The sequence below is a fragment of the Populus alba genome, chromosome 2 (assembly GCF_005239225.2).
Source record: "Populus alba chromosome 2, ASM523922v2, whole genome shotgun sequence".
NCBI classification, from domain to species: Eukaryota; Viridiplantae; Streptophyta; class Magnoliopsida; order Malpighiales; family Salicaceae; genus Populus; species Populus alba.
The window spans coordinates 6120111-6145368 of NC_133285.1; the positions used below are offsets into that span (position 1 = coordinate 6120111).

At 32.1% G+C, this 25258-nt stretch overlaps 2 protein-coding genes and 1 long non-coding RNA gene across 5 annotated transcripts; 2 read left to right on the forward strand and 1 right to left on the reverse strand.

Moving 5' to 3' along the window:
• Nucleotides 1-2217: 2217 nt before the first annotated feature.
• On the reverse strand, nucleotides 2218-7771 carry LOC118028082 (mitogen-activated protein kinase kinase kinase 5). Of its 3 annotated transcripts, none has more exons than XM_035031605.2 (11): nucleotides 6841-7771; nucleotides 5402-6211; nucleotides 5229-5316; nucleotides 5028-5090; nucleotides 4775-4938; nucleotides 4446-4521; nucleotides 4288-4347; nucleotides 4070-4195; nucleotides 3072-3290; nucleotides 2857-2957; nucleotides 2218-2748 (listed from the first exon to the last, which is right to left on the reverse strand). In XM_035031605.2, the coding sequence occupies exons 1-11, from the start codon at nucleotides 7260-7262 to the stop codon at nucleotides 2733-2735; spliced, it is 2145 nt and encodes a 714-aa protein (XP_034887496.1). In that variant the 5' UTR covers nucleotides 7263-7771; the 3' UTR covers nucleotides 2218-2732. The 3 variants fall into 3 exon arrangements, with proteins under 3 accessions (XP_034887496.1, XP_034887495.1, XP_034887497.1); XM_035031604.2 differs by having other exon boundaries at nucleotides 2864-2957; nucleotides 6841-7769; XM_035031606.2 differs by having other exon boundaries at nucleotides 2860-2957; nucleotides 6841-7766.
• Nucleotides 7772-12767: 4996 nt separating this feature from the next.
• On the forward strand, nucleotides 12768-15291 carry LOC118028120 (uncharacterized). Its single transcript, XR_012169133.1, has 2 exons — nucleotides 12768-13213; nucleotides 13290-15291. It is a non-coding gene; the product is annotated as an uncharacterized lncRNA (long non-coding RNA).
• Nucleotides 15292-20861: 5570 nt separating this feature from the next.
• On the forward strand, nucleotides 20862-24138 carry LOC118028117 (probable disease resistance protein At4g33300). The gene is made up of 5 exons (XM_035031651.2): nucleotides 20862-21674; nucleotides 21944-22344; nucleotides 22464-22819; nucleotides 22910-23115; nucleotides 23243-24138. Exons 1-5 carry the CDS (start codon nucleotides 20966-20968, stop codon nucleotides 24067-24069), a joined length of 2499 nt encoding a protein of 832 aa, XP_034887542.1. The 5' UTR covers nucleotides 20862-20965; the 3' UTR covers nucleotides 24070-24138.
• Nucleotides 24139-25258: the final 1120 nt, after the last annotated feature.

Here is a 25258-nt window from a genome sequence, read left to right on the forward strand (position 1 = left end):
CAATGGTAGGTCTTCAATGAGATTTTCTTTCTTCTCCTCTCAAGAATCATTGTTTATTACCTTTTCTGTTTGTGTTATTTACGATGTTTTTTAAAAAATCATATTATTAAAATAACCATGCTTATTAAACTGTATTAAGTCAATAATTTAGATCTCATCTTTTTTTACTTCTTTAAAAACACTAGCATGAACTTAATTTTTGTTCCTATTATGAAAAAAATTGATCCACCCACGGCGTAGCGATATCCACCTATCTAGTTAATAGAAAACTAAAAAGGGAATGTGTTTTTACTATGCACCACCTCACAAAATACTATTCATTGTAATAGTTTTTTTTTTTTGCCTTTGTTTTTTTTTCTTTCTAAATCTATGTTTTTCTTTAATTTATCCTTCAACATGTGATTTATTAAAAATCAAGCTTTATGATTTGTTTTTCATGTGGTTATTCTAATCTCATGATTCATGTTGTGAGTTTGGTAGGTTAACTCGATTAACTTTAGTTTTTTTTAAGTAGCCTTGTTTTCAATTTTATTTTTCAACACTGAGCTAATTGAAAATTTGATTTCATGATTTGTTTTATTTTGCTTGTTATAAGGTTATTCCAATCTCATGACTTGGTTCACAGGTTTTCCAGTTAACTAGAGTAGATTTTAATCATTTTATTGTGTTTTTTTTATTGATTTTTTTCCATATTCATCCTTAAACAATGAGTTTATTAATAATTAAATTTTATAATTTATCTTGTCTTGCTTCATGTGGGGTTATCATATTCTTATAACTCTGATCGCTAATTTGGCATGTAAACTTGTGTTGACTTAAGTCATTTTATTTTGTGGACTTTTTATAAGATTATACTGGTTTTATGATCTATTTTCTAAGTTTGGTTGGTTAACTTGCTTAACTCGAGATTTGTTTTTAATTAGTATTTTTCTTTTCAATTTCATCATTCAATATATGGTTGATTGAGAATTCAACTTCATGATTTGTTTTAATTTGCTTTCTATAGTGTTATCTTGGTTTCATAACTTGGATTGTGAGTTTGATAGGTTAATCTTGGTTGACTCAGGTCGTTTTTTTGTCCTTTTTTAAATTGAATTTCTTTCAGTTTTATCCTTAAACAACTGGTTTATTAGAAATTGAGCTTTATAATTTATTTCAATTTACTTTTTATGAGGTTATCTCAGTCTCATGATCCTGATCGCAAATTTGATAGGTTGACCTAGATTATTTTTTTGTTTATTTTCTATGAGGTTATTATAATTTCATGACCTAAGTTCTAGGTTTTGGTAGGTTTACCCGAGTTCATTCGGGTTGTTTTTTATGTTTTTTTTTCTTGATTTTTTTTTTCAATTTCATCATTCAACATTGAGTCGATTGAGAATTAAGCTTCTTAATTTATTTTAATTTACTTTATATAATATTATTCTGGTTTCATGACCTGAATTGTGAATTTTGCAAGTTAACTCAGGTTATCTTGAGTCTTTTTTTTTTTTAATTTTATCATTCAATATTTAGTTTATTGAGAATTTAACTTCATAATTTTTTTTATATAGGGTTATCACAGTTTTATAACTCAAATCAAGGATTTGACATGTTAATCATAGTCGATCCAATATGTTGTCATCTCAATATTGTTTTTAAAAAGTATCGTCTTAAATTCTTTTTATTCAAACTATTTTTTTACTGATTATCCAAGTTATTTTTAGACCTACAAAGCTAGGTAGTGTTTAAGATTATGATAATGATTATTTTTAAAATATTTGTCATTTGAAAATACATCAAAATAATATTTTTTTATTTTTAAAATTTATATTTGATAACGAACATAAAACGATTCAAAATCATTAAAAAAAAATTAATTTGAAGCTAAAATATTTTTTTTAAAAAAAAACACACAATTTTTAAACACAAAAAAACAAGTAACTTCAAAACAACCACACTTGATTTATTTATTTACTTTACTAGAAAAACATTAAGAATGACTCGATGTTTCTTTCTAGGTAAAAAAAAGAAAAAGAAAATCTATTTTTCCTTGTATTTAATTTCACACAAATAATTAATACATTTCGAGACCGTTTGTCTCTGCGTTGCTAACTGCGTTTTGGCAAATTTCAAACTTTTTTTTTTTTTTTACTAAAATTGAGTTCGGTTTGTACTTTTTAGATCGTTTTGATGTGCTGATGTCAAAAATGATTTTTAAAAAATGAAAAAAAATCATTGGCATGCTTTTCGGCACGAAAAGCTATTTGAAAAGCAACCGCTACCACACTGCCAAACACGCTCTTCATCTACACTTTGCCTTTTCTGTTACACTGTTGTACACTATTTCTACACACACCAGTTACCCTCTCTATTTATACACCACTAATTCTAACCATGAATGAGGAAAAAATTTCTTGGAGGTAAAATAATTAATTGAATCTCCAATCAAATCAAATGCCCAAATGACAATTTGAGTATCTATGGAGGACCCCTGCAGTCTTGCTTCCATGTCTCATGACAATCACCACTGCATAGTTCAGACGTTGGATTTCCCTTCCATGACTCCTTAAAAGCGCCAGAGGATGGTTGCTTGCTGCAACAGGTGCCGGATCGGCAGAAACACTAGAAGAAGAGATGAAATTATGTGAACCATGAACTAGTTGTGCTGTTGAGATGCAAGGGCGGGCTTCGAGTGCTGAACAAGGTGGGTGATGAGAAGTTGAAGCCCAGCTGAACGTGTACACATGGCTTTATTGACTGTTCTCTCTGTGGGTGTAAGATCACAGAAACAAAAATAATTATTAATCAATGAAAATAGCAACTAAAATTAGACAAATAAAACATCTTGCAAGTAGCAGTCGCAAGTTAACATACAACCTACTTCTTGGCCGTTGATGGTTCCTCATCCGCATGCCTGGGGAGGTTTGCAGCACGTCATTTTCTGCGGTGCGATCTCTCAAATTCTGTGAATAATCCTATGAAAGCACCACCCCAAACAATTAGCTTGAAAACTAATTATATGCACGCTTTTTGGGTACAATAAAATGCTCTTAGCTCCATTGATTAAAGAACAGGAGTTTGATACTCACCGTGAGGTTCACTGCAGGTGCTGCTGCTTCTGTGCTTGCCGGCACATTAAGATCACCTGAACCTGATCTGCACACGAAAGGATGCTCAAGTAGCGTCATGGCGGAGGGACGCTCTGCTGGATTTCTTCGAAAGCAACGACGAAGGAAGTCTTTTCCCTCTGGTGACAAGGTTTCTGGCATAGGTGGATCTTTATGCAAAATCTTGAACATAGCTTGAGCCTGATATTTTGCATTCATTGCATCAAAATTCTTAATCAGAACATTATGAAATCCTGGGTTGAACTTACATCTAACCAATCAAGAACTAACACGCAAACTAGAGAAACCATAATGTTTTGTGTGGTCTGATAAAAAAAACTCGGTCGATACCACCAAGGAAACAGAGGTGTTCTGGTCAAAGATTGAATACTGGGCATTTATTATTTGCAACTGGGCTTCTATTACCAGGCTCTCCTATGTATCTCGTCAAATCATGACATTAATGATGAAATATCTTATTCTTCAAAAAAGGATAGCTATTCTTCACTCCAAGCCATGTCAACCTTAGCAAGGAGAAACAGTGATGAGTGGTTTTCAGAGCCAATCCTTTCTCTCTGGATTACTTGAGAAATTAGTAGTCTTTTACTGAAGGTCACTTTAAAAGAGCAATGACAAAACAAAAGGCTTTGGAAGGTAATGCAACCCCGTCAATAGATCAAGCAATTGCTCTCCCAAGGCATAGGGCCAAATGCTGCAAGATCAAGTACCTTAAACGCATGCTCAAAAATGAGCGCAGATGGAAACATTCTTCAAAAACACTTAGCAATATTGAATAGAAAAGGAAATTTTAACCACAAAAGATTTTGTGATGAAAATGTTCTCTCCTTGTATTCCAAATTAAAAAAATAATAATAAAATAAATGAATATACACTTTGCGATATGACACTAGGTATCCGTCTAATTTTCAACAACCTAGGCAGTGAATAATAAGGGGGGAAAGGTGTAGTTATGAACTCACCCCCTGAAGGTCACCCCATGGAGGTTTGCCGGTAAACATCTCAATGATTGCGCAACCCAGACTCCATATATCAACAGCCAAAGCAAGTTCCGGGTTGCAATTTCGCATCATCACAGCTTTTATGACCTGAATAAAAGAATGAATTTGAAGAAAATGCATTGATAAGCCACACAAGCGCACACGGGTTGTGTATCTATAATAATTTCAACATGAAGTACCTCTGGAGCCATCCAGTGTGGACTGCCCTTTAAGGACAATTCATATGATAGTCCTGCGAGCTGTGCAACAACAAGAAGAGACAAAAACCCCATAATGAGAAAAGTACAGAGTTCGTAATAGAACCAAACAAAGTGTTCAAAGTTAATTCAGAACTCACATGTTTTGCCATCCCAAAATCTGTGAGCTTAACAACACCCGATGCATCAACAAGCAAATTTGCACCTTTAATGTCCCTGTAGAGCATAATTGTTCAAATCACTAAAGCTGCCCAGCAGAGAAAAGCCTCAACTTTATGACAGATACACATCATGCTTCCATACAATGTCCTTAATCCAACTATCACGTGCCATTTCTACTCTTTATAACGGTGTTGCTCTTTACAAGATTCTATTTTTTTTCACAATTTACTGAAAGACATTTGGCATAGTACGATACTGACGGTTAAAAGAGTTCATTTTTCCTCTTTGTCAAACATGAATCACCCACCTGTGGACCGTCTTTGTACTGTGCAAATAAGCCAGCCCGGAGAGAATATGGCGGGTGAAATTGCGGACTATGGATTCTGTCATGTGTCCACAGTGTTCATGGACATACTTATTGATCGATCCAGGATTAATATACTCCAAATATATGTAAAAATTATCATCAACCTGTGCACAGCAAAATGCTCTCCTTCAGTCATCAAACAAGAAGAAACTTTAAACTGATACATTATTACTGGGAACAAAGGAATACTCACGATCTCACTGCCATAATATTGCACTATATTTGGATGCTTTAGATCACGGAGAATTCTAATCTCCTGCAACACATGGCAATAGAATCCACCAATCAACTTGATTAAATTTCGTTTCTGCATTTGTCCTCAATATTTGCAATTATAAGGATGGATATGGTGAATTGAAATCGTTAAAATGCCTATAAGGAACACTAAGATAACCTGCTCCAACTGTTTTACACATTCAGCAGATTTTGGATCTTCAGGGATGATATTAACTTCCTTCATTGCACATGAGGCTCCAGTCACTCTGTCAAATAAAAGCAAGCAATTAACGCTCCACTGAAGAAGAAAGTCAAGAAACAAGCACAAAAGCTTCAAAACTACTAGCTTACCTGTTGGTTCCAATATAAACTCTTCCGTATGTACCAGATCCAATAAGTTTTCCTTTCACCCATTGATTTTTATTGAAAGGTTCATTTAGTTTTTCTAAGGTGTTATGGATGACAGTCGGTGGGGACGGAATGGAAAATTGTAGTGGTGCAGCTTTAGGAGGAAGAGGCAACGGATGAGCACTTGCATGACTGCTTTCAGGCCACTCATTGGAACTTCCCTGAAACAATTTATGATTTGATAGAAATGAACAAATATTTTTGGGGTTAAGGTAGGAACTTTGCAATGTTGGGCTATGAAATGGAGAACGTTCAGGACTAAAAACAGTTTTAACTGGTGGCACTTGTGAAGAATGGCTTGCAAGCCTACCGATGTCTGGAATCTCCAAAGTTGACTGAACCTGGTTTTCTCGACGAGCCACTAAAGTAGGTAAAGAGTCTCCGGTGTATGATCTTTGTGGGCTAACAGTCGCGGGACTTGGGAGTCCACTTGTCGGGGCACTTCTAGGAGAAGTAACCCCCCTGAACTTGTATTTAGCACCTTCAACGTTTACATCACTTGACAGTACCCTATTACAATCGCCTGAAGATTTAGTCGACTCGGTGGCAACACGAGAAGCAAAAAGATCCCTGGCATTCAATCTTAGTGGACTGGCAGAAGGACTTGAGAAACCACTTGTTGGGGCACTTCTGGCAGGGATTTTCAGTCTTATGTCACGATTAGTGCTTTCAACATTTGCGTGCCAAGAGAACCTCTGACGAAAATTGCTTGAACGTTTGGCAGACTTTATAGCAATGTGATCAGTGCTATTCCTGATGGTGTTCATAGCCAAATCAATAGGGAAGATCAACATAGTGAAATGCTTTTATATACGAAAAAGTTGCAATTCGACAATCAAACAACGTCACAATATTTAGGTTTCTAAAGATTGCCTCCAAATCCTAACCTCATCGCAAATATATAGATTACCCTACTGACATCATGCAGGGAACACAGAAACAGAACTTGATCACGTTACCTTGAAGTGATTTGATACCGTGCAAGTGAATTTTGACTTGCTATAGGAAATATATCATACCAAATGCACCCATTACATTCGATTTCATCTATCTCAATATCCATCTTTATATCATTTACTCAAATTTGTTGTCATGGATGAGCACATATTCAAAGGGCTGCTTAGCCTTATCCTTGCAGTCATGATCTGTAGTTTCATCACTTGTTTTGCGTTCTTGATTACAAGGGGGTGACTTGAATCCAAGATCTTTAGCTACAGGCTCATTATCAATCACTAAAAAATAAAAACAAAAGAAAGAGAACAGAGAACACAAATGTTTATCCTGCTTGTAACTGACGCAACTGCCTACAAGTGTTCATAATAAAAAAAAAAAACTGGCATCCAATTTAGAAATGAAAAAAAACATGTACAAAATGATCTTACCTCCCTAACACATGGCCCGGGCCTTCTTCCGATGCTCCGGGATGACCCAGGGTCAAAACCGAACCCAACGACTCCCGTTTCCTAGTGAAAAGGGATTCAGGTACTGGCAATGGATGCGGGACGGCCACCGAAGACCAGTGGTCCGCCCCGCCCGGAGACCACGACTTTTTGGCGGAATCAGGGTCAGCAGGCGGAGAATTTGGTCGGTTCGTGAGATTGAGATTCAAGCCAAGCTCCTGATCACTGACATGCCTAAGCTTCCTCTGCCGCTCAAGCTTCTTCTGCGTAAAAGATTGGCCACGGGTATTCCAGGAATTACCAGCAGTGCCATGGAAGTTGTTGCTGTCATCCTTTGGGGAAGAAACAGAGGGGTATGATGGCATTGAAGAAGAGGAGGAACAAGTTTTTGAAAAGAAATGCATTTCGGGGGTTTGGAGAGAAAGGAAATGAAAGTGTTTGAAAGCTTCATGTGAACGTACGGTTGTGGTAGTAATCGTCGCTAGCTGCAAGCCTTGGAAAGAGAGGAACTACTTAGGTTGTTTCGTTGTTGTTGCGACGCTTACTTCTTTGTTTTTTGGGTCAAGTTCTGCACTTGTTTTTTCAGTCAACTGCGAATATGAACGAGGATTTTGGAGGAGCGGAAATCTAAGCATCTGACTGATTTGCCGAGCTTCAAACTTCCTTTTGGCTTTTAAAGGTCAATTTGCTCCTTCTGTGTGCTTGGATTAAATCTTTTCTTTCCTTCCTTTTTTATCCACTTTGCAACAAGTTTTAACAGAACAACCTTCATACTGATATCGATATTTTCATAGCCAATTCCACGGTAAATAACCCAACTCATGTTTGTCAATGGTAATTGAGTTGAAGAAATGGGAGTGGTAAACACGAAATCTATGCAGGCGCGAAGGTCAATCTACGTGACTCTCGAAATGGACCATGAGAGAGATTGACCGGCTAGCGTTGATGGAGAGGAGAGATGGACTTCAAATTTATTTTACCTTATGAGAGTATTTCTTTCTTTCTTTAATTAAATTAAGGGTGACAACTTGCTATTTTTATCGTTATTTAATAAGATGAACTTGAGCCAAAAAATCTAGATGGTTGACAATATCTAGGATGCACCGTGAGCGTACGGCAAAATCACAAAGTTATTTTTCCAGGATTTGATTTTGTTAGTTCTACGAGTCATTGCTTTGCATTTCTTGGCAAACTACATATACGCCCTAAATTATTTGTGAGTTTTCGCTTTAGTTTCTTCAACCTACAACGATTATGGAAAAAAAAAATTGCTTTAGTTTTTGAAATAAATGGTCGCGTGACCATTTTCTTGGAATCCATTTGCGCTATTATTGTGGAGCTGGTAACAGCTAAGGCATTGGGCGTTTTGCATTGTAAAATTCTTGTTTTTTTTTTTTTTTTTTTATAATAAGAAATAAACAGCTCCTTTCTTCTCTTCGTAGGCAGAGACACAGACAAAATTGTAGATAAAACTTAACTTTGCACCGTCATTCCATCCGTTCTGCCTATTAAATGGAGGTTGTATTTGGAATAATAATTGTTTTTTAAAGTATTTTTTTATTTTGAAATATATTAAAATAATAGTATTTATTTATTTTTAAATTTTTATTTTTAACATTAATATCTAAAAACAACATAAGATTTTTTAAATAAAAAATATAATTTTTTAATAAAACGGATCTTATTCCAAACAGTACCTTGTAAAATGGAAGCCGGGATGCCAATTTATTGATTGCTTATGACGAGATATTGTTCCTTCCGACAACCTTAATCACGACGATTTTGCAGTTTTGGATATGTTAACGACAGCTTCCATAAAACAAGTGATCTGTGTGAGATTAATGGCAAACACAGTCAAAACTCAAAATTGAAAACGTATACCGAAGGGTCGAATTGCTGAAAGTTTCGGTGGTTGACCTGTGTCTCTGCCAAACCGTGTCAGTGGTTTACTAATTTTACGAGGAATTCTTTTGCCTCACGCAGCGGCAATTTCCTCTCGTACTAGTAGGGATGGTCAGATTCAGAGCTGTTCCAGGGGAGAGATAATTTTATCTTTACTTGTTTGGGTCCTTTACCAAACTAGCATAGTTTGGTAAAAGAATATAGCATAAGATAGGAAAGTATAGGATAAATAACATATTTTACTAAACCTTTAAGGAAAATCAAAGTTTTATTAATCAACCGATAATATAAATTATAGTTGTTTTGCAGCACATGCCTTATAGTACAGAATTTTTAACTTTTAGTGTAATTTAATTTCTTTTGCATGCCATAAACAGTATAAACAAGATTATTTTAAATAAGATTGAAACCGCTAATATAATATATTTTATATCAAGCTGAGGGTAGTGTGTGTATTTGAGATAGTAAATGATTAATTGAGAAATTAACTTTAATATTTTTCTAGATTTGATATTTTGAGTCTAATGAGTCAGATTACGAATTTAAAATGTTAATGTAATTTTTTTATTAAAAAACAAAACCTTATAATTCTCTTTAATTTTCTTATCAAGTTATTTAAATTACATGATTTAAGCTCAGGTACGATGGAATATCTCGAGTTAGCTCAATTCTAATTATCATGGTTAAATATTTATCATTATTGGTTTTTTATGTTTTTTTGTTTTACTTCATTTTAGAATCTAAACATTAAGTTTTACGTTCAACTCCGCTGTGAAGGGCACATGATCGAGGCTAGTTAATTACCTTTATAAAAGTACTGTAAATGTAATTATTAATTTAAAGTTACTGCAAAAAAAGTCTGGTTTCAAATATCAATAGTTTAGCTCTTGACATTATATTTGTAGTTGGTTGAATTTAAGTCGTTATATTTATCATTGAATAAGTGATGAAACAGTGATTCTTACTCTCTAGTAGGAAATCGGAGGCACCCAACTTCAATTTTGTGTAGTCGATATTGTCTTCTTCGAAAATTGATAAAATATTCCCTTGAAACAAGTTTGGATTGAGAAGAAGTAAAAGAGTTAAAGTTGAAAAGGACTTTGGCCCCGATTTTTATGTTTTTTAGCGGTGAGAAAAAAAAATAAAATTCCTATAACCTTACAAGAATCCTTCTCTTCACCTAAGACTATTCTTTGAAAAGAGACTGAAAATGATGAGACCGAGTCACTAGTTTTCAATAAAACTTAAAAGCTAGTGGATTTACTATTAGGTTATAAAACTATTGGATGTAAATGAATCTTTTAAAAGAAACTCAAATAAAATGGAGCCACATAAAGATACAAAGTTAGGCTTATAATTAAAGATTTAAGTATTATTTGCACAATGTTTTCTAAAAATTTATTTTTTTTTGTTAACAATTAATATTTTTGTATGTTTTGAATTGTTTAAGGCCCCGTATGTTTGCTTGAAGTAGTTTTCTTTTTGGAAAGTGAATTCTAGAAAAAATATTTTTCGATGTTTGGTATTGTAATGGAAAATAAATTGAAAAACACTTTCTAGTGTCTGGTTATATTATGGAAAAAAAGCTGGAAAATAATTTATTAATATTTTATTTTTCTCAAGTTTATTAAAATAATGAGGAACAAACCTTACAAATTAAAAAGTTGAATAAGAATGAAATTGAAAAAAATATAATTTCATAAATTATCTCAAATAAAATAAATAATAATCAAAATAATAGAGATCAAATCTAAAAAATTAAAAAAAATAAAAGATGAAGAAATTAAAATAATAATAATCAAAATTTCATAAATTATTTTAAATAAAATAAATAACAATCAAAAGAATGAGAACCAAATTTGATAGATAAAAAATTTCAATAAAAAAATGATAAGAAAAAAGCAAATAAAAATTATAAAAATAAGACTAAAGTTAACATAAAAATAAAATTTTAAGAAATGAAATTGAAAAATAAATATTCAAAACAAAATATATATATAGCAATCAAAAGTTCTGAGGATCAAATTTGATATAATCAACAAATAATGATATTTCTAAATTTTTCACAATTTCCGGAAAGTGTTTTCCGCCCAAATTTTTCAGGAAAACACTTTTCTGAAAACCAAGCCAAATTTTTCTTTTACTGGAAAGTGTTTTTTCGTTGACCAACTTTCCTAATGGTAAACAAACACAAGAAAGTTTAGAAAGTGATTTCCCGGAAACCATTTTCTGGAAAACAAACACAACTAAAAAAGAAAATATTTTCCTGAAAACCAAGCCAAATTTTTCTTTGACTGAAAAGTGTTTTCCATTAGCTAACTTTTCTAATGGCAAACAAACATAGGAAAGTTTGGAAAATGGTTTATGAAAAACTACTTTCCGGAAAACAAACATGGTCTTAATATGCTGATTTTAAAAATAATTTTAAAAAAATAAAAAAAATTATTTTAATATATTTTAACATAAAAAATACTTTAAAAAATAATTATAAATAAACTTTTAAATAAGCTAATGCTTATCTCAACTATTTTTACGAATTCTCTTAACTTACAAAAGTTGCATCCATAAGTTGACTGACAATGCCCACTGTTTGAGTTAATATATAATTTACATTCAAAGAAAATTTAAATCTTTTTTAAGAAAACGAGGTATTCGTACTTGTGTGTAAAAAAAATATATAAAAATAATATTTTTTCTGCAAGAAATTTATTATATTAGCATCAAAATATATTAACTGTAAAACGTGCTTCTGGTTTGACTATTATTCTGCGTGTTAAGGTTTTGGCAGCTAAAATTTCAAAGTTAGGTTTGAAATATATAATTAAATATAACACATTGTTTGGGTTTAAATGACTAGAATCGCGGTATAGTTAGAAATATAGTTATTATTATTTTTTAAAATATTTTTTATTTAGAAATATATTAAAATAACATATTTTTTATTTTTTAAAAAAATATTTTTAGCATCAACACATTAAAATAATTAAAAAATATATAAAAATATTAATTTAAAAAAAAAAATTAAATTTTTTTAAAAACACTTTTAAAATATAAAAACATGTAAGTTGACTTGGAACACGGTTGATTTGGGATTGAAATTAGACTGGTTAAAGAAAAAACAGGGGAAGAAAAATCCTAGAATGACCTGGTTGACTTGACAAGATCCAATTATAACCCGTAGATTTTTTTTTATTGTTATTAAAACAACATCATTTTAATTTTTTATAAAACAAATTAATCTAAATAATCTGATCAAAATCTGAAACTCAAATCTTAAACCAGACCGGGTCTAAAAATTATAATCTCATGCGTAGGAGGCACAAACCTCAGAATCAAAGCCAGGAGAAAAAAATTGTAGAAACTTATTTACACAGCGATTCCAGCCGTCCTGCCAAAATGTTGATTATATTTAAACTAAATAGAATATATAAAATGGTAGGATAATGTACTGATTGCTTCTAGTGAGACGAAACATTGTTCCTCTCAACAATCTTAATCTTAGTTATTTTATCTTTGACGATTTTCCAAACTATGTTAAATTGTTTGTTTACATATTTTGTGGATTTTGTACAACAAATTTCTAATTGTGCCTGGTGCAATTTTTTACTTTAACGTAGTTAAAATTTACTTATTTTTTTGGTTTTGAACATTCAACAAACTGTTTCTTTATTACAAATCATTAAATTTTATATAGAATTATTTAGATTTCAAAGATCAAACATTTTAATTTAATACATATTCAAGTTTATTCATTTACATTTTTTTTCCCCAAAACAATCCATTAGAATACATAGAAATACTGCAAGGTTATTTTATAGTACACGTGAAGAATAATCAATAAAAAAAAATGTCTCCATTAAAATCTATTTTCAAAATATTTTCCGTAGACATAAATAAATAAAACAAAGAGAGAAAAGAAAAGGAGGAAAGAACAACAGAACTGGGTTTAACCGAAAGCAACTTAAATTACGGTCTCGTGCAGGCCTACAATTGCCCATCAGTTCTCGCTAAATTAGGCCTTCAGCAAACCGGCCTTTAACCCCAAACCTCCAAAGGCCCTAAACCCTAGCCCGCCCTCTTTCTCCTCAAATTATAGGGTTTTGCAACCAGACTCTCCTCCTTCCAAACCCCTCCAAACTCCTCCCTCCAAGCCCCGCCAGAAAATCCTCTATTCACCGCCAAAAAAACCCCCATCTAGCAACAATACATCACCTAATACCTATAACCACACTCTGAATGCATGATTAAGCCGTGCCGTATCTGATTTTTAATAGGAACCTGTCCTGTCATTTCAAGTACTGTGGATCGGTACCCGATAATGGACACCGAATTTGGTTAGTTTTATCAGTACTGTGGATCGGTACCCGATAATTCTCAGAAATATGGGCGGTGACTTTGTCTGTTACACTCTGCTCTATGCAAGAAATCCACATGATTCAAATCGCTGGTTCAGGTCAGCTTAAAGAAGGCTCGTTATTAAGCATTTTTTTGCGTCCCTGCCACTAAGAGTTTTAGGTGTTTTTGAACAGGATTCAAGTGGAGACGTGGGACGATATGGCGAAATTGTGCTTTCAACATCTAAAGCCAAATGATCACACATATGTCTCGGGCCATTTGGAGTCTTACTTCAAGGTTAGCAATGGAAATCCAAGGTCCAGTTATAAGGTTCCCCATTTGAATTATAATAGTTTGCTTGGATATGTCATCTCAATTTTTGAAAACTGCGTGGAATTATTAATGATCTATCATCTATGCTTACTTATAGAAATAGAGGCTAGAGGCAGCTAGGTATTGATCGCGCTCAAGTAGCGGCTTGAAAAAAAAAAGACTTAAAAATGTAATATCTAAATTCTTGAAAACTTTTTAGCATTATTATAACACTTTATTTTTAGTTCAGATTTTAAATTAAATTACGTAATAATTGTTTTAATATGATTTTGTTCACTGGATATGTTAAAAATAATCAATCTAATATTAAAAAAAAATTAAAAAAAAAAAACACAATGGAATTAAAAACATTATATTAAGGAATAGACTTAAAAGAAAAACCAAAAGATAAAAAAAGAAAAGATAAAAAGCTTTTATTATATAATAAAAAATACAAAAATAATTTACCGTTAACACAATATTGAAAGATAAAATTAAAAAAAATCCAAAAAAAAATAAAATCCTTATATTAAAAAATAAAATATATAAAAAAACGGAAAAAAAACCTAAATAATTAGTAAAAAAAGTCACAAATTAAAAAAAAAAAACCCAAACAAGAAAGCCTAATGGAAGCTCGCGCACCGAACCCATGTCTTCTAGTTGTATTAAACTACTAATAATAAGGTAAAGATTGAGTAATGTACACTTAGATTTTTAAAAGGAACAACCATTATTAATTATTTTTTTTAATGATGATTATCATTTCTGGAAGATGGATATGTTTCGGATTGCTTCTCAAAGAATTAGTTTGAGATACTCTGTGCTCTTTTGCTCACTAATACTGAATTGATTTTATTAGCCATTATTGGAAACGTTTGTAAGTTTCTGAACCATACCAATAGGTTTTCTATTCTAAACACATTGACAAATCCACAGAGACACAAGCAAGCACAGTCACACACGTGTGCACTTGCTCACTCATTCCTACATGTGTGCGTGTAGAATGATTTAGTTTGCTTCTATAGATAATTGCGAATGGATTGCATTACATTGCACAACATGATCATCGGCCAGGCTACCAAAGCCCTGAGTAATCAAGGTTTGAAACGTGCCAAAACCAGGAGGAATCAGAGTCGGAAGCCTGTCGAAACCCTCCCTGAGGAATCAGAGTCAGGGAGAATCAGGTGCCTGCCAAAAATCCATGGAGCCACATTCAGGAGGTATCTGTTTTTTTTTTTTTAGTTTAACGTGGGTGTTTGAGCTAACTTGTGCGTACTTCGACTAATCCCACGGGCCCTGAAGTTAACGACCATGTAAGTCTCTAATGACTATTATATAAGCAACTACAGGGTTCGAACTTGAGACCATAGAGAAAGCAAACCTCTTGATTCCAAGTTCTTACCACTGGCCACCATCTAGATGGTTGGAGGTATCCGTTTTGCTGTTACCTGTTGAAGTTTATTTTCAATTAAGTGCCCATCTCTCGTTCACCTGGCTCCTGGACAATACGCTGTGTTGTAGGTGATGAATGGCTCATAGTTCAATTAACATAAGAGATGGTTTAGGTGGTTGTTTCTCAATATAGGACTTCCAAATCTTTGAAAGAGGAATGGGTATGGGGATGGAGACCCACTGCGGGAGAGCTCCGTGCTTGCATATTCCTTATACCTCTTGCCTCCTGATGTATATTAGGTAGGTACAAGGTTTTATGGTGGATAACATCAACCGACCATACTTACGAAGTCAACTTGAATTTCACTCGGTTTTCTATTTCACCGAACGTGGCTTTTTTCATATATGCCAGACACAACGGTCCCATCTAAATGGCTGTCTGCATTGTAATTAACGATTGATTAATAAAAGGTATTTGAGAGTACTATAATAGTTATTTTTTTTTTAAAATAATATATATTTTTATTTTTAAAAAAATAATTTCTGATATAAACATCAAAATATTACAAAATATTAAAAAAATTAAAAATCTCATTTAGAACATAATTCGAAACGACCTTCAATATAAGTTTGCTTGTACATGCTGCCATGAGAATTTTACAGTGTCAACCACACCGATTTGTCAAGGACTACCTAATTTGTGCCCTCTCCAAATATGAAGGCATTGATTGATTCATTGACTGTAAATTGTATCCAAACGAGAAAGCTCAACGAGGTGATGCAATGACTTGCCGGAGCCAGTGTGAAAATCCTTGCTCTGGTTTAGAATGCATGCACTCAAAGTCTCCGATCCCAAGCGGCGCTCAATGCTCTCAATCAAGTCATGGATCCTCCAGCCATGACTGGTAACTGCTAGTAATGGTTCTTTTGTAGTCTCTGGCCCCATAATTGAGAGTTTAATGCTTCTCAAGTTGACGAGGGCACAACAATCGTTTTCTGAGTCAAAAAAGCTTTTCACGTGGACTGGATTATTTGAACAATACCACGTATCTTGCACTTGTCAATTAATTTGATGATGATTTGCCTTTCAAAGCCTTCATTTCTATCCTGAAACCAATCGTCTTCTTGTTGGAATGAATGAGAGTCCATCTCACTTACGTGTCTTTTCTTGTTAGAATCACGTAGTTGGGTAAAGAAAATCATGGCATATCCTATAATTATTCTCTCCCATATTTCTTTTAAATAAAAATATTTTAAGCTTGGAACTTGTATATATCAATATTATATTGTGTTTAATTTTTATCAAATAAATAAAACTAATAAGATTCAAATTCGTAACCGCTTATTTATAAAACCTACTATACCATGTGAAATAAATAATTCAGTATAAAATTTAAATTTTAAATATAATTTATATTATTATTTAACCGGTGATATATACGTATACGAAGGAAAAATAAAATTTCACCTCAGCAGAACATGATGTAAGTTTGAAAACTTTCAATTCTAATTTCAAGCACACCCCATTATGACGACTCCGTCTTTAAGACGCAATAAATCTTGTAGTGGATAGAGAGAGAATGTATCAAGTATATAACACAACTCTGATTAAAACTAAAAGACTAAAACTAAAACTAAAATCACTCATTGTTTTACTGTGCATTATGAGAAAAATCACCGTTTATTCACACAATGATATCTTTTTTTATCTTTCAATTTTTTTTCAATCATTTTTTTCTCAATTAAATCATTTTATATTTTGTTAATTTCAAATTAGATTTTATGGTTTTTTTTGTGTTTTTTTTTTCAATTTTTCATGATCTTAAAAAAATCTCAGTATTAAATTTATTTTTCATTTTGCCAATAATAATTTGGTTTGATTATTTGTGAAGAGTTAAAAATAAAGGGATTAAAATTGAAAGTGTGGTAAAATGACAACTCTTTGTTTTAAAATATGACAGTTCTATTTTTTGGGTCCTTAATTTCTTCTCTTTTTTCGCTTTTTCTCTCTCAAAATTCATTCTTTTATATTGCGTTGATTGGTGATTCGACTTTATAATTTGGTTTGTATTGCTTTCTTTCAGGTTATTGCATTCTTTAAAAAAAAAATATTAATATTGGGTTGGATTTTTATTTTACAAAAAAGAATTTAATTTTATTGTTCGGGAAAAATAAAAAACGAAAGGACCAAAATTAAAAACTTGGTGAAATGACATGACTTTTTAAAAAATAATTATTGTATCGGCGCATTTAAGCTCAATATTCTTTCCAAAATCAAATTTGATCTTTTTAGTTTGAAAATCATAGGATTTGATCTAGAACTACATTTAAATTTCATTTTAGTCTCTATATGAGAGAAAAAGTCATTGGACTATAACAAATGAGATAAAAAGAGTTGGCTGTTTTGATTCTATTCATGAAAATGGTCAAATTTAGTATCAAAATGTTTCTCTTACTAGATGAGTGCTATTAAAATGTTTTTGTATTGTTTGAAAACATAGATCGAGGTTTAGAGAGGGTTTTTTTTGGTATGATTTTGTATTTTTAAGGAAACAATGAAGGGTTTTTTTATAAAAAAAATTAGGAGATTAGTTTCTTAAGGTTGTAAGAGTATTTGTTTTAGGTGCTTTTATATAAAAATATGTTATAGATTAGGTTTTAGAGAAAAAAAAAATGGCATAACCTAATTTTCCAACCACCTATATGATATTTGGATTATGGATAACATTGTTCACCTATTTTGAAACCTATTTTGAAACGGAAAAGAAAATTAATAGCTCACATGCATAGGTTTTGGTTGTCAAGCCCATATATTTGGGCTTATTTTTAAAGACCCATGCGCACTAGGCCCCATAGACTTAGACTTCTGGTTTTTTATTCCTTTTATTTAATTTCTTGTGAATTAAATAATTTTAATAAACACGTACACATAATTACTTATAAATTCTTAATTAGATTAATTAAGAATTTTTTAGATATTATTTTGTTGAATTTCATTTAATTTTTACAACTCATCATAATAAAAAAAATATTATTTTATTTGGGTTCTTTGCAAGGCCACTAATTTTTGTTCTTATATAATTAAATAAAAAATATTGTTAAAAAATAAACTTATTGAACTCAATCAATTTTAGAATCTAAAATATTGGTTTGACAAGTTAATCCTAATAGAACTGATATGTCTCCACTTCAATATTAAGAGAGAAAAAAATGATGTCTTGATTTTTTGTTTTGAAATCAAGTTATGTTGTTTTTAATATTTTAGGTTATTTTTAAATTTTTCAAGTCAGTTTAATCACATGAGGCCAACTTCTTTATAATTTAATTTGAAATCTAATCTATACATAGATTTGGGTTATAAAGTTTTAAGAATGACCAATCAATTAAGGTTAAATAACATTTCCAAATAGTTCCTTGCATTAACACTCAAGTGTTGTATTACTATCATGTTTTTTCTCTACGCTCGCAAGAAAATTATTAGGGTGATATTTTCTTTGAATAGAAACTTGTTTTTGGAATAACGAGAGAATGTTGTCCAAGGAAAAAGATGTTTTGGTGAAAGTTTTTTTTATAAAAAAAAACACAATAACGAGATAAAAAGATTTTAATTAGAGAGATATCTTTTTATTTTTATTTTAGATCATCTTGATTTTTTTTATATGTATTCTAGATGCCTTTTTTTTTTATTAAATACACGACATAGAAAAAAATGTTATATATATATATTATATTTAAAATTAAATATATAAATAACAAAAATAAGACTTTTACTAAAAAAATTATTTAATTTCAATATAATTTAAATCATTACTCTTCTTATAAAAATATTTGTGTTATTTGATTAAGTTAGAAAAATTAACGGACTTCTCATTGCCCATGGTTAAATATTTTTGTCTATGTCTATTTTTTAAATTCATAATTTAGTCTTTAGATACCATTAAAATCTATTTTTTAGCATTTATTGATGAGTAATTTTGTTAGATGTATGGATTAAATTTAAAGTTAATGATTAAGATTTTAATTGTTGTTTGAAAATATATTAACAATGATTAAATATATTTTTTTTATGTTAAAAGAATTTAACCTGAGTCGCAATGTATCACTACTCAATTATCTAGTGCACACTAGAACGAATCACTATAAAAAGTCCTTATTAAAGATTGATTAAATCCCTTTACTAAATAAACTTTCTTTTTTCTGTTCGGCAATATTGAGTTTCTTGGACCATCTAGTACATTCAGAGGAATTTGATAAATTTCTCTTAATTCTGGTTTTAAAGTTTGAACCTAGAAAATTAATGAATAAAACATGTTCATTTTCTTAAGATTCCCAACAATGTTTTTTAATATTGTCCCTTCTCGTGATAACATTAAGGAAAAATCACGAAGAACATTCTAGATTTATTGAGTTTTGATCCATTCTATTAATTTTCTTGTTAAATATTGACATGTGTAAAAAGTATAGAATTTTGTGCTAAAAGTTTTTTCAAAATAAAAGAAAATAATAAACAATTATAAAAAGGGGAAATATAAGGAAGAAACAAGAAAAATTGAAAATTCCTAACAATTCTCAAAACAAAATATTAGATTGAAAAATGAAAAAAGGAAATAGAAAAAGCTTTAGAAAAAAAAAGAAATTAATTATTTCAAGTAAAAAATTCTATATTTTTTATGGAACTCAGTTAGATTTTTACAGTATTTGTTAGGAAACTTCGCTATTCGGTTATTATTAGTTTTTATTTATTGAAAAACCTAACAAGTACAGAACTACATACTAGCGTAGAGTACTTTCCACTACAAGGCATCCGTGCTTTCATTGTTGACCAGTAAGTGAAAACATTGTGAACTCACATGGTGTTTATGTTTTTTTAGTCATTAAATTTTTTTATTTTAGTCATTAATTTTTTTTTAAAAAAATTATCATTTAATATTATATTAATTAATTAATTAGTAATTGTACTTGATGATTTGTTTTGTGTTATTTTTATTAAGTTTTTGTGATCTAAAAAAAACATAGCATTGAGTAGTTTTTTATTTTGCAAAGGACATTTGGTTTAGTTGTTTGCAAAAAAATAAAAAATGAGACCGCCAAAATTAAAAATGAGGTGTAATGGAAGCCTTTTATTTAAAAATAAAAAAACTTTTTGGTCCTTTATTTTTTTAGTCCAACCTTCAAGTGTGTTTTTTTAGTTTCATCCTTTTATATTACATTGATTAATATTTTTAGTTTGATGATTTGTTTTATATTGTTTTCTTTGGAGTAGTTGTTGTCTTACAAAAAAATATAATAACTTTGGGTTGATTCTCAATTTTACAAATAAGAATTCAGTTTTTTTGTTTGAGAGAAATAAAAATAAAGAGGCCAAATTAAAAGTTTGCTGAAATATATCCTTTTTCTAAAACAAATATTGTTGTCAGCACCTTTTATCCTTAATATATTGTGACCAAATTATTTTTAGATCCTTTTATTATGAAAATTATACAATTTTGTCTAAAATTTTATTTTATTCAAATTTTAATCTTTGGGTTCAAGAAAGGAAAGAAAAAGTTGCTAACAATGAAGGAGGAAGAAAATTGTTGGATGGCCATTAAAATAATGATCTTGGAGCTAACAAGTTTTACTTGACGAAATCTCATTAAAATCTTTTTTAATATTTATCTTGTTTGCATAGATAGATCAAGATAGAGAAATAATTTTGCCTTTTAATTATTTTTTTGAGTTTTTGAGTTAATAAATTAATTTTTAATGTCATAAAGGTGTTTATAAATAAAAATAAATTAAAAAATAGAATTTTAAGTCAGAAAAACAGGCTCTCAATTTTTACAATACTTTTATGTTAAATATTTTATTTTTAAGAAACATGTTTTTTTTAACATTTTTTTTTTGGAGAAAAGCTCAAGATCACTTTTAAGATATGGTATTTGGTATTGAAATTTCTAGTTTTAAATTATTTTTAATTTTTTTTGATGTATTATATTAAAAATAAAAAATTATTTTAATTTATTTTTAAATAAAAAATATTTTTAAAAACACTCTCTCCTCTCGTGTATTCTCAAGCAGTAAATCGCACGTAATAATAATCTGGCTGCCCTGCACTGACCCAGTCCTTCTCACATAAACAAACTTCTCAGTTCTCCCAGCGCAACCACAACTACAACCAGTGGCCATGGTGGTCACAGATCTCTTTTTAGGGGAGATAGCCACCGAACTCCTCAAACAGCTACTAACAATATCAAAAAAAGCCAGCCTATGCAAATCAAGTGCAGAATCTTTAATGGCAGGCATAAACGAACTCATCCCTATGATTCAAGAAATCAAATTATCCGGTGTTGAACTCCCTTCGAACCGCCAATTCCAACTCGACCATCTCTCTCGCACGCTCCATGAAGGCCTCGATCTCTCCAAGAAAGTCCTCAAATCAAACCGCTGGAACGTCTACAAAAACCTCCAGTTAGCAAGAAAGATGGAAAAGATGGAAAAGAAAATATACATGTTTATCAATGGACCTTTACAGGTTCATTTATTAGCTGACGTGCATCACATGAGGTTTGAAACAACAGAGAGGTTTGATAAGTTGGAGTGGTCAGCCAAGAAGTTAGAGGAGAGTATAGGGAATTTGAAGATCGGGGTGGGAGGTGGTGGTGGTGGTGGCTGGATGGAGGAAGCGGTGAAGAGATTGGAGGAGGAAGAGATGAAGTGGGAAGGTAGTTTTGGGAATAATTCCTTTTCGGGGTTAGGTGTTGAAGAAGGGAAGAGGAAGGTGAAAGAAATGGTCATCGTGAGGGAGAATTTAAATATTGTTGGGATTTGTGGGATTGGCGGGTCTGGAAAAACTACTTTGGCTAATGAAATCTGTAGAGATGATCAAGTTAGATGTAAGTTTTAATTAAAGAATCTCTCTTTCCTTTACTGTTTTATTTTATATTTTTCTTTTTCTTTCTTGCCGTTATCTGCTTGATTCGATCTGTATAGAGGTAAAAGGAAACACAGACTTCACAGAAAGGATACCTTTTCTTTGTTTTTACTTCCTTGTTTTAGTTTCTTTTGCTACTGGCTGCAGGAATTGGTGATTAGCATATGATCATTCTTTTATATTTAGACAAGAGGGGTTTTAGTTGACTTTGTCGATCTTGATTTCTTTCAGGTCACTTTGAGAACAGGATTTTGTTCTTGACAGTATCACAGTCTCCGAATGTGGAGAACCTGAGGGCGAAAATCTGGGGATTTATTACAGGGAATGATGGAATGGGTGGTATGGGCTATGATTCGGTCCCAAAATGGGATTTGCAATTTGAATGGAGAATCGGAGCCCCAATGTTGATTGTTCTTGATGATGTGTGGTCGCTCCCGGTGCTTGAGCAGCTCATTTTTAAAGTAGCTGGATGCAAAACTCTAGTGGTTTCTCGTTTCAAATTCCCGAAAGTTTGTAATGCTACTTACAACGTAGAATTATTGAGGAGAGAACAAGCAATCTCATTGTTCTGCCACTCTGCTTTTGGAAAGACATCTATTCCTCCTGCTGCTGATTCAAATTTGGTCAAGCAGGTAATATTCAATTCACCGTCTCCATTAGATACAACACAAGGTTTAGATTGAGTGACGGATCTTGAAATTGAGCAGTCGGTTACTTTCTTTGCCAATACTAATGAAAATTTGTTTGCTAGATTGTCGATGAGTGTAAAGGCCTGCCCTTGGCTCTCAAAGTGATTGGAGCTTCGTTAAGGGACCAACCTGAAATGTACTGGGAAAGTGCGAGGAAGAGGCTGTCAAGAGGGGAACCTATTTGCGAGTCTCATGAAAGCCAGTTGCTTGATAGGATGGCAATTAGTACCCAGTTCTTGTCTAAAAACGTCAGGGAATGTTTCTTGGATCTGGGATCCTTCCCCGAAGACAAGAAGATCCCTCTTGATGTTCTCATCAACATGTGGGTTGAGATTCATGATATCGACCCGGAAGAAGCATTTGCTATCCTTGTCGAGCTTTCGGATAAGAATCTTCTCACTCTGGTGAAGGATGCACGGTATGTTCATAAAGCCAGGTTCCTAAATTGATCTCTCATTTTAGAAGGGATGATCCTTCTTTCTAAACACCTTGATCGGTTAATATGCAGGGCTGGGGATTTGTATAGCAGTTACTATGAGATTTGTATTATGCAACATGATGTGTTACGGGACCTTGCTATTCATTTGAGCACTTGTGGAGACATGAATGAGCGCAAGCGATTACTGATGCCAAGAAGAGAAGCACAGCTTCCAAAAGAATGGGAGAGAAATGCGGACCGGCCATTCAATGCTCAAATTGTTTCGATCCATACAGGTATCTCCATTACTTTTCTGGGTTGCTTTGCTTTGTGTAAGGTGGTTAACCTATGCAACCTTAATTGAGATTGTGGTTTTAGTTTCATGTTTCCAATGCTTACTTCTATCTTGATTATGTTAAATAGGTGAAATGAAAGAAATGGATTGGTTCCGCATGGATTTTCCCAAGGCTGAAGTGCTCATCCTGAACTTTTCGGCAAATGACTTCTTCTTGCCTCCCTTCATCGATGACATGCCAAAGCTCAGGGCATTGGTAATGATAAATTACAGTACAAGCAATGCAACCATTGGCAACTTCTCCATTTTTTCAAGTTTAGCTCATTTGAGGAGCCTTTGGCTCGAGAAAGTATCCATCGGTAGATTATCTGAATCTACTGTTCCCTTGAAAAATTTGCAAAAAATATCTCTAATCCTGTGCAAGATAAACAAGAGCCTTGACGATTCTGTCATAGACTTATCCCAAATCTTCCCATCTCTCTCAGAGCTTACAATCGATCACTGTGAAGATTTAATCCAGTTGCCTTCCAGCATTTGTAGGATTCACACGCTCAAGAGTCTGAGCATCACCAATTGCCACAACCTAGAGAAATTACCTCCCAATCTGGGAAACTTAAAATCTCTACAAATTCTAAGGTTGTATGCTTGTCCAACACTGAAAATGCTTCCACCATGTGTATGTGACCTAATTTGGTTGAAGTTCTTGGACATCTCGCAATGTGTCAATCTTAAAGGTCTTCCTGAGTGGATCGGTAAGCTATCGAGGTTAGAGAAGATTGACATGAGAGAGTGCTCGCTAGTGAGGCTGCCAAATTCTGTTGCATCATTGGAGTCTCTGCGTAAAGTAATCTGCGAAGAAGATGTTTCTTGGTTGTGGAAGGAGATGAAGAAAGTGAATCTTGATGTCCAAGTTGCAGAAAAATGCTACAGTCTGGACTGGCTTGATGATTATTAATCAATTCCAAGTCATGCATTATGTGTATAGTTCTTTCTTTCAAGTATAAATCAATCATAGCTTTTGGTCGCTGGGGTTCTTTCTTTCAAGTATGAACGCTCTGCACATTGAGCACTACTTCCTTGTTGGAAAAGCGTTTACCATTCTTCAATCAATCGGCAATCAAGGACTGGTGGAGGCCCAGAAAAAAAAAAAGAAAAAGAAAAGTTAGGTCCCATGTCACCCAGCAACCTTTGCGATTGGTTGCTGGGGAGCACAAGTGGACAAGATGTACGAAGCAACTTTTCCACGTTAGGAGGATCATATCATTGGATTACCGAAAAACAATTGTACTCTGGGTCCCACTGGCTTAGGTGGAAAACGCGGGAAGAGATAGATAGATAAATGGTCTGAGTGCCGTGTGGACCCCATCAAAGCACTTGTATGGTCAAACAGCCACTTGGCCAATTTCTTGGCTTTCTTGCGACGTAGCTTCCTAGAACTTTACCTGATGATGGAGGCTACTATTTAAATTTAAGAAAATTTAAAATAAAAACAATTTCTTGACAACTGTCATCGACAGCAGCCACGATACAGCCACTATTCTTTTCTGCTTTAATAATATCATATTATCATTTTGTACGGCGGTTCAACTGGTTTTTTTTTATTAAATTAAAATATTTTTTTTTTAAATTAATTTTTTAGTATTTTTAAATTATTTTGATGTGTTTATATAAAAATTAAATATTTAAAAATAAAAAATATTTTAATGCATTTTCAAGCAAAAAATATTTTAAAAAATACTATCTGCTATACTCCAAAACAAGCATGAAAAATTAAAATGTAGGAATACTACAATTCATAAAAAGGAAAAAAATTTAGAAATGCTACACAAGCCTCAATTTTTTTGTACAGAAATTGTTTTTTTTTTTTTTTTTTTATTTTTCAAGTTAGGCTATACTGGAACAAATATATATCACAATTACATTACAAAATATACTAAAATTACTAGGAAAAATATTAGTTTATGGTAACATATTTTTTTTTCATTTTCATTCACAAACTTTTTCTCAATTATAACTTTATATGTCGAATTTTATGATAAACTTGTCAATTTATTTGGGGTAAGCAAAAGTGGATCAAAGTGTAAAATAAAGAGAACAAACATGGCCAATCAAATTCTTGAAATTGTTTTTAGTCCTCATACCTT

Coding starts and splice junctions, on each gene's coding strand:
- LOC118028117 (XM_035031651.2), top strand. CDS start 20,966: ATGGTGGTCACAGATCTCTTTTTAGGGGAGATAGCCACCGAACTCCTC. Junction 21,675..21,943: donor TAGAGATGATCAAGTTAGAT/GTAAGTTTTAAT, acceptor GATTTCTTTCAG/GTCACTTTGAGAACAGGATT. Junction 22,345..22,463: donor ATTCAAATTTGGTCAAGCAG/GTAATATTCAAT, acceptor TTTGTTTGCTAG/ATTGTCGATGAGTGTAAAGG.
- LOC118028082 (XM_035031604.2), bottom strand. CDS start 7,262: ATGCATTTCTTTTCAAAAACTTGTTCCTCCTCTTCTTCAATGCCATCA. Junction 5,091..5,228: donor GTGTAAAACAGTTGGAGCAG/GTTATCTTAGTG, acceptor CATGTGTTGCAG/GAGATTAGAATTCTCCGTGA. Junction 4,348..4,445: donor ATTTTGGGATGGCAAAACAT/GTGAGTTCTGAA, acceptor GTTGTTGCACAG/CTCGCAGGACTATCATATGA.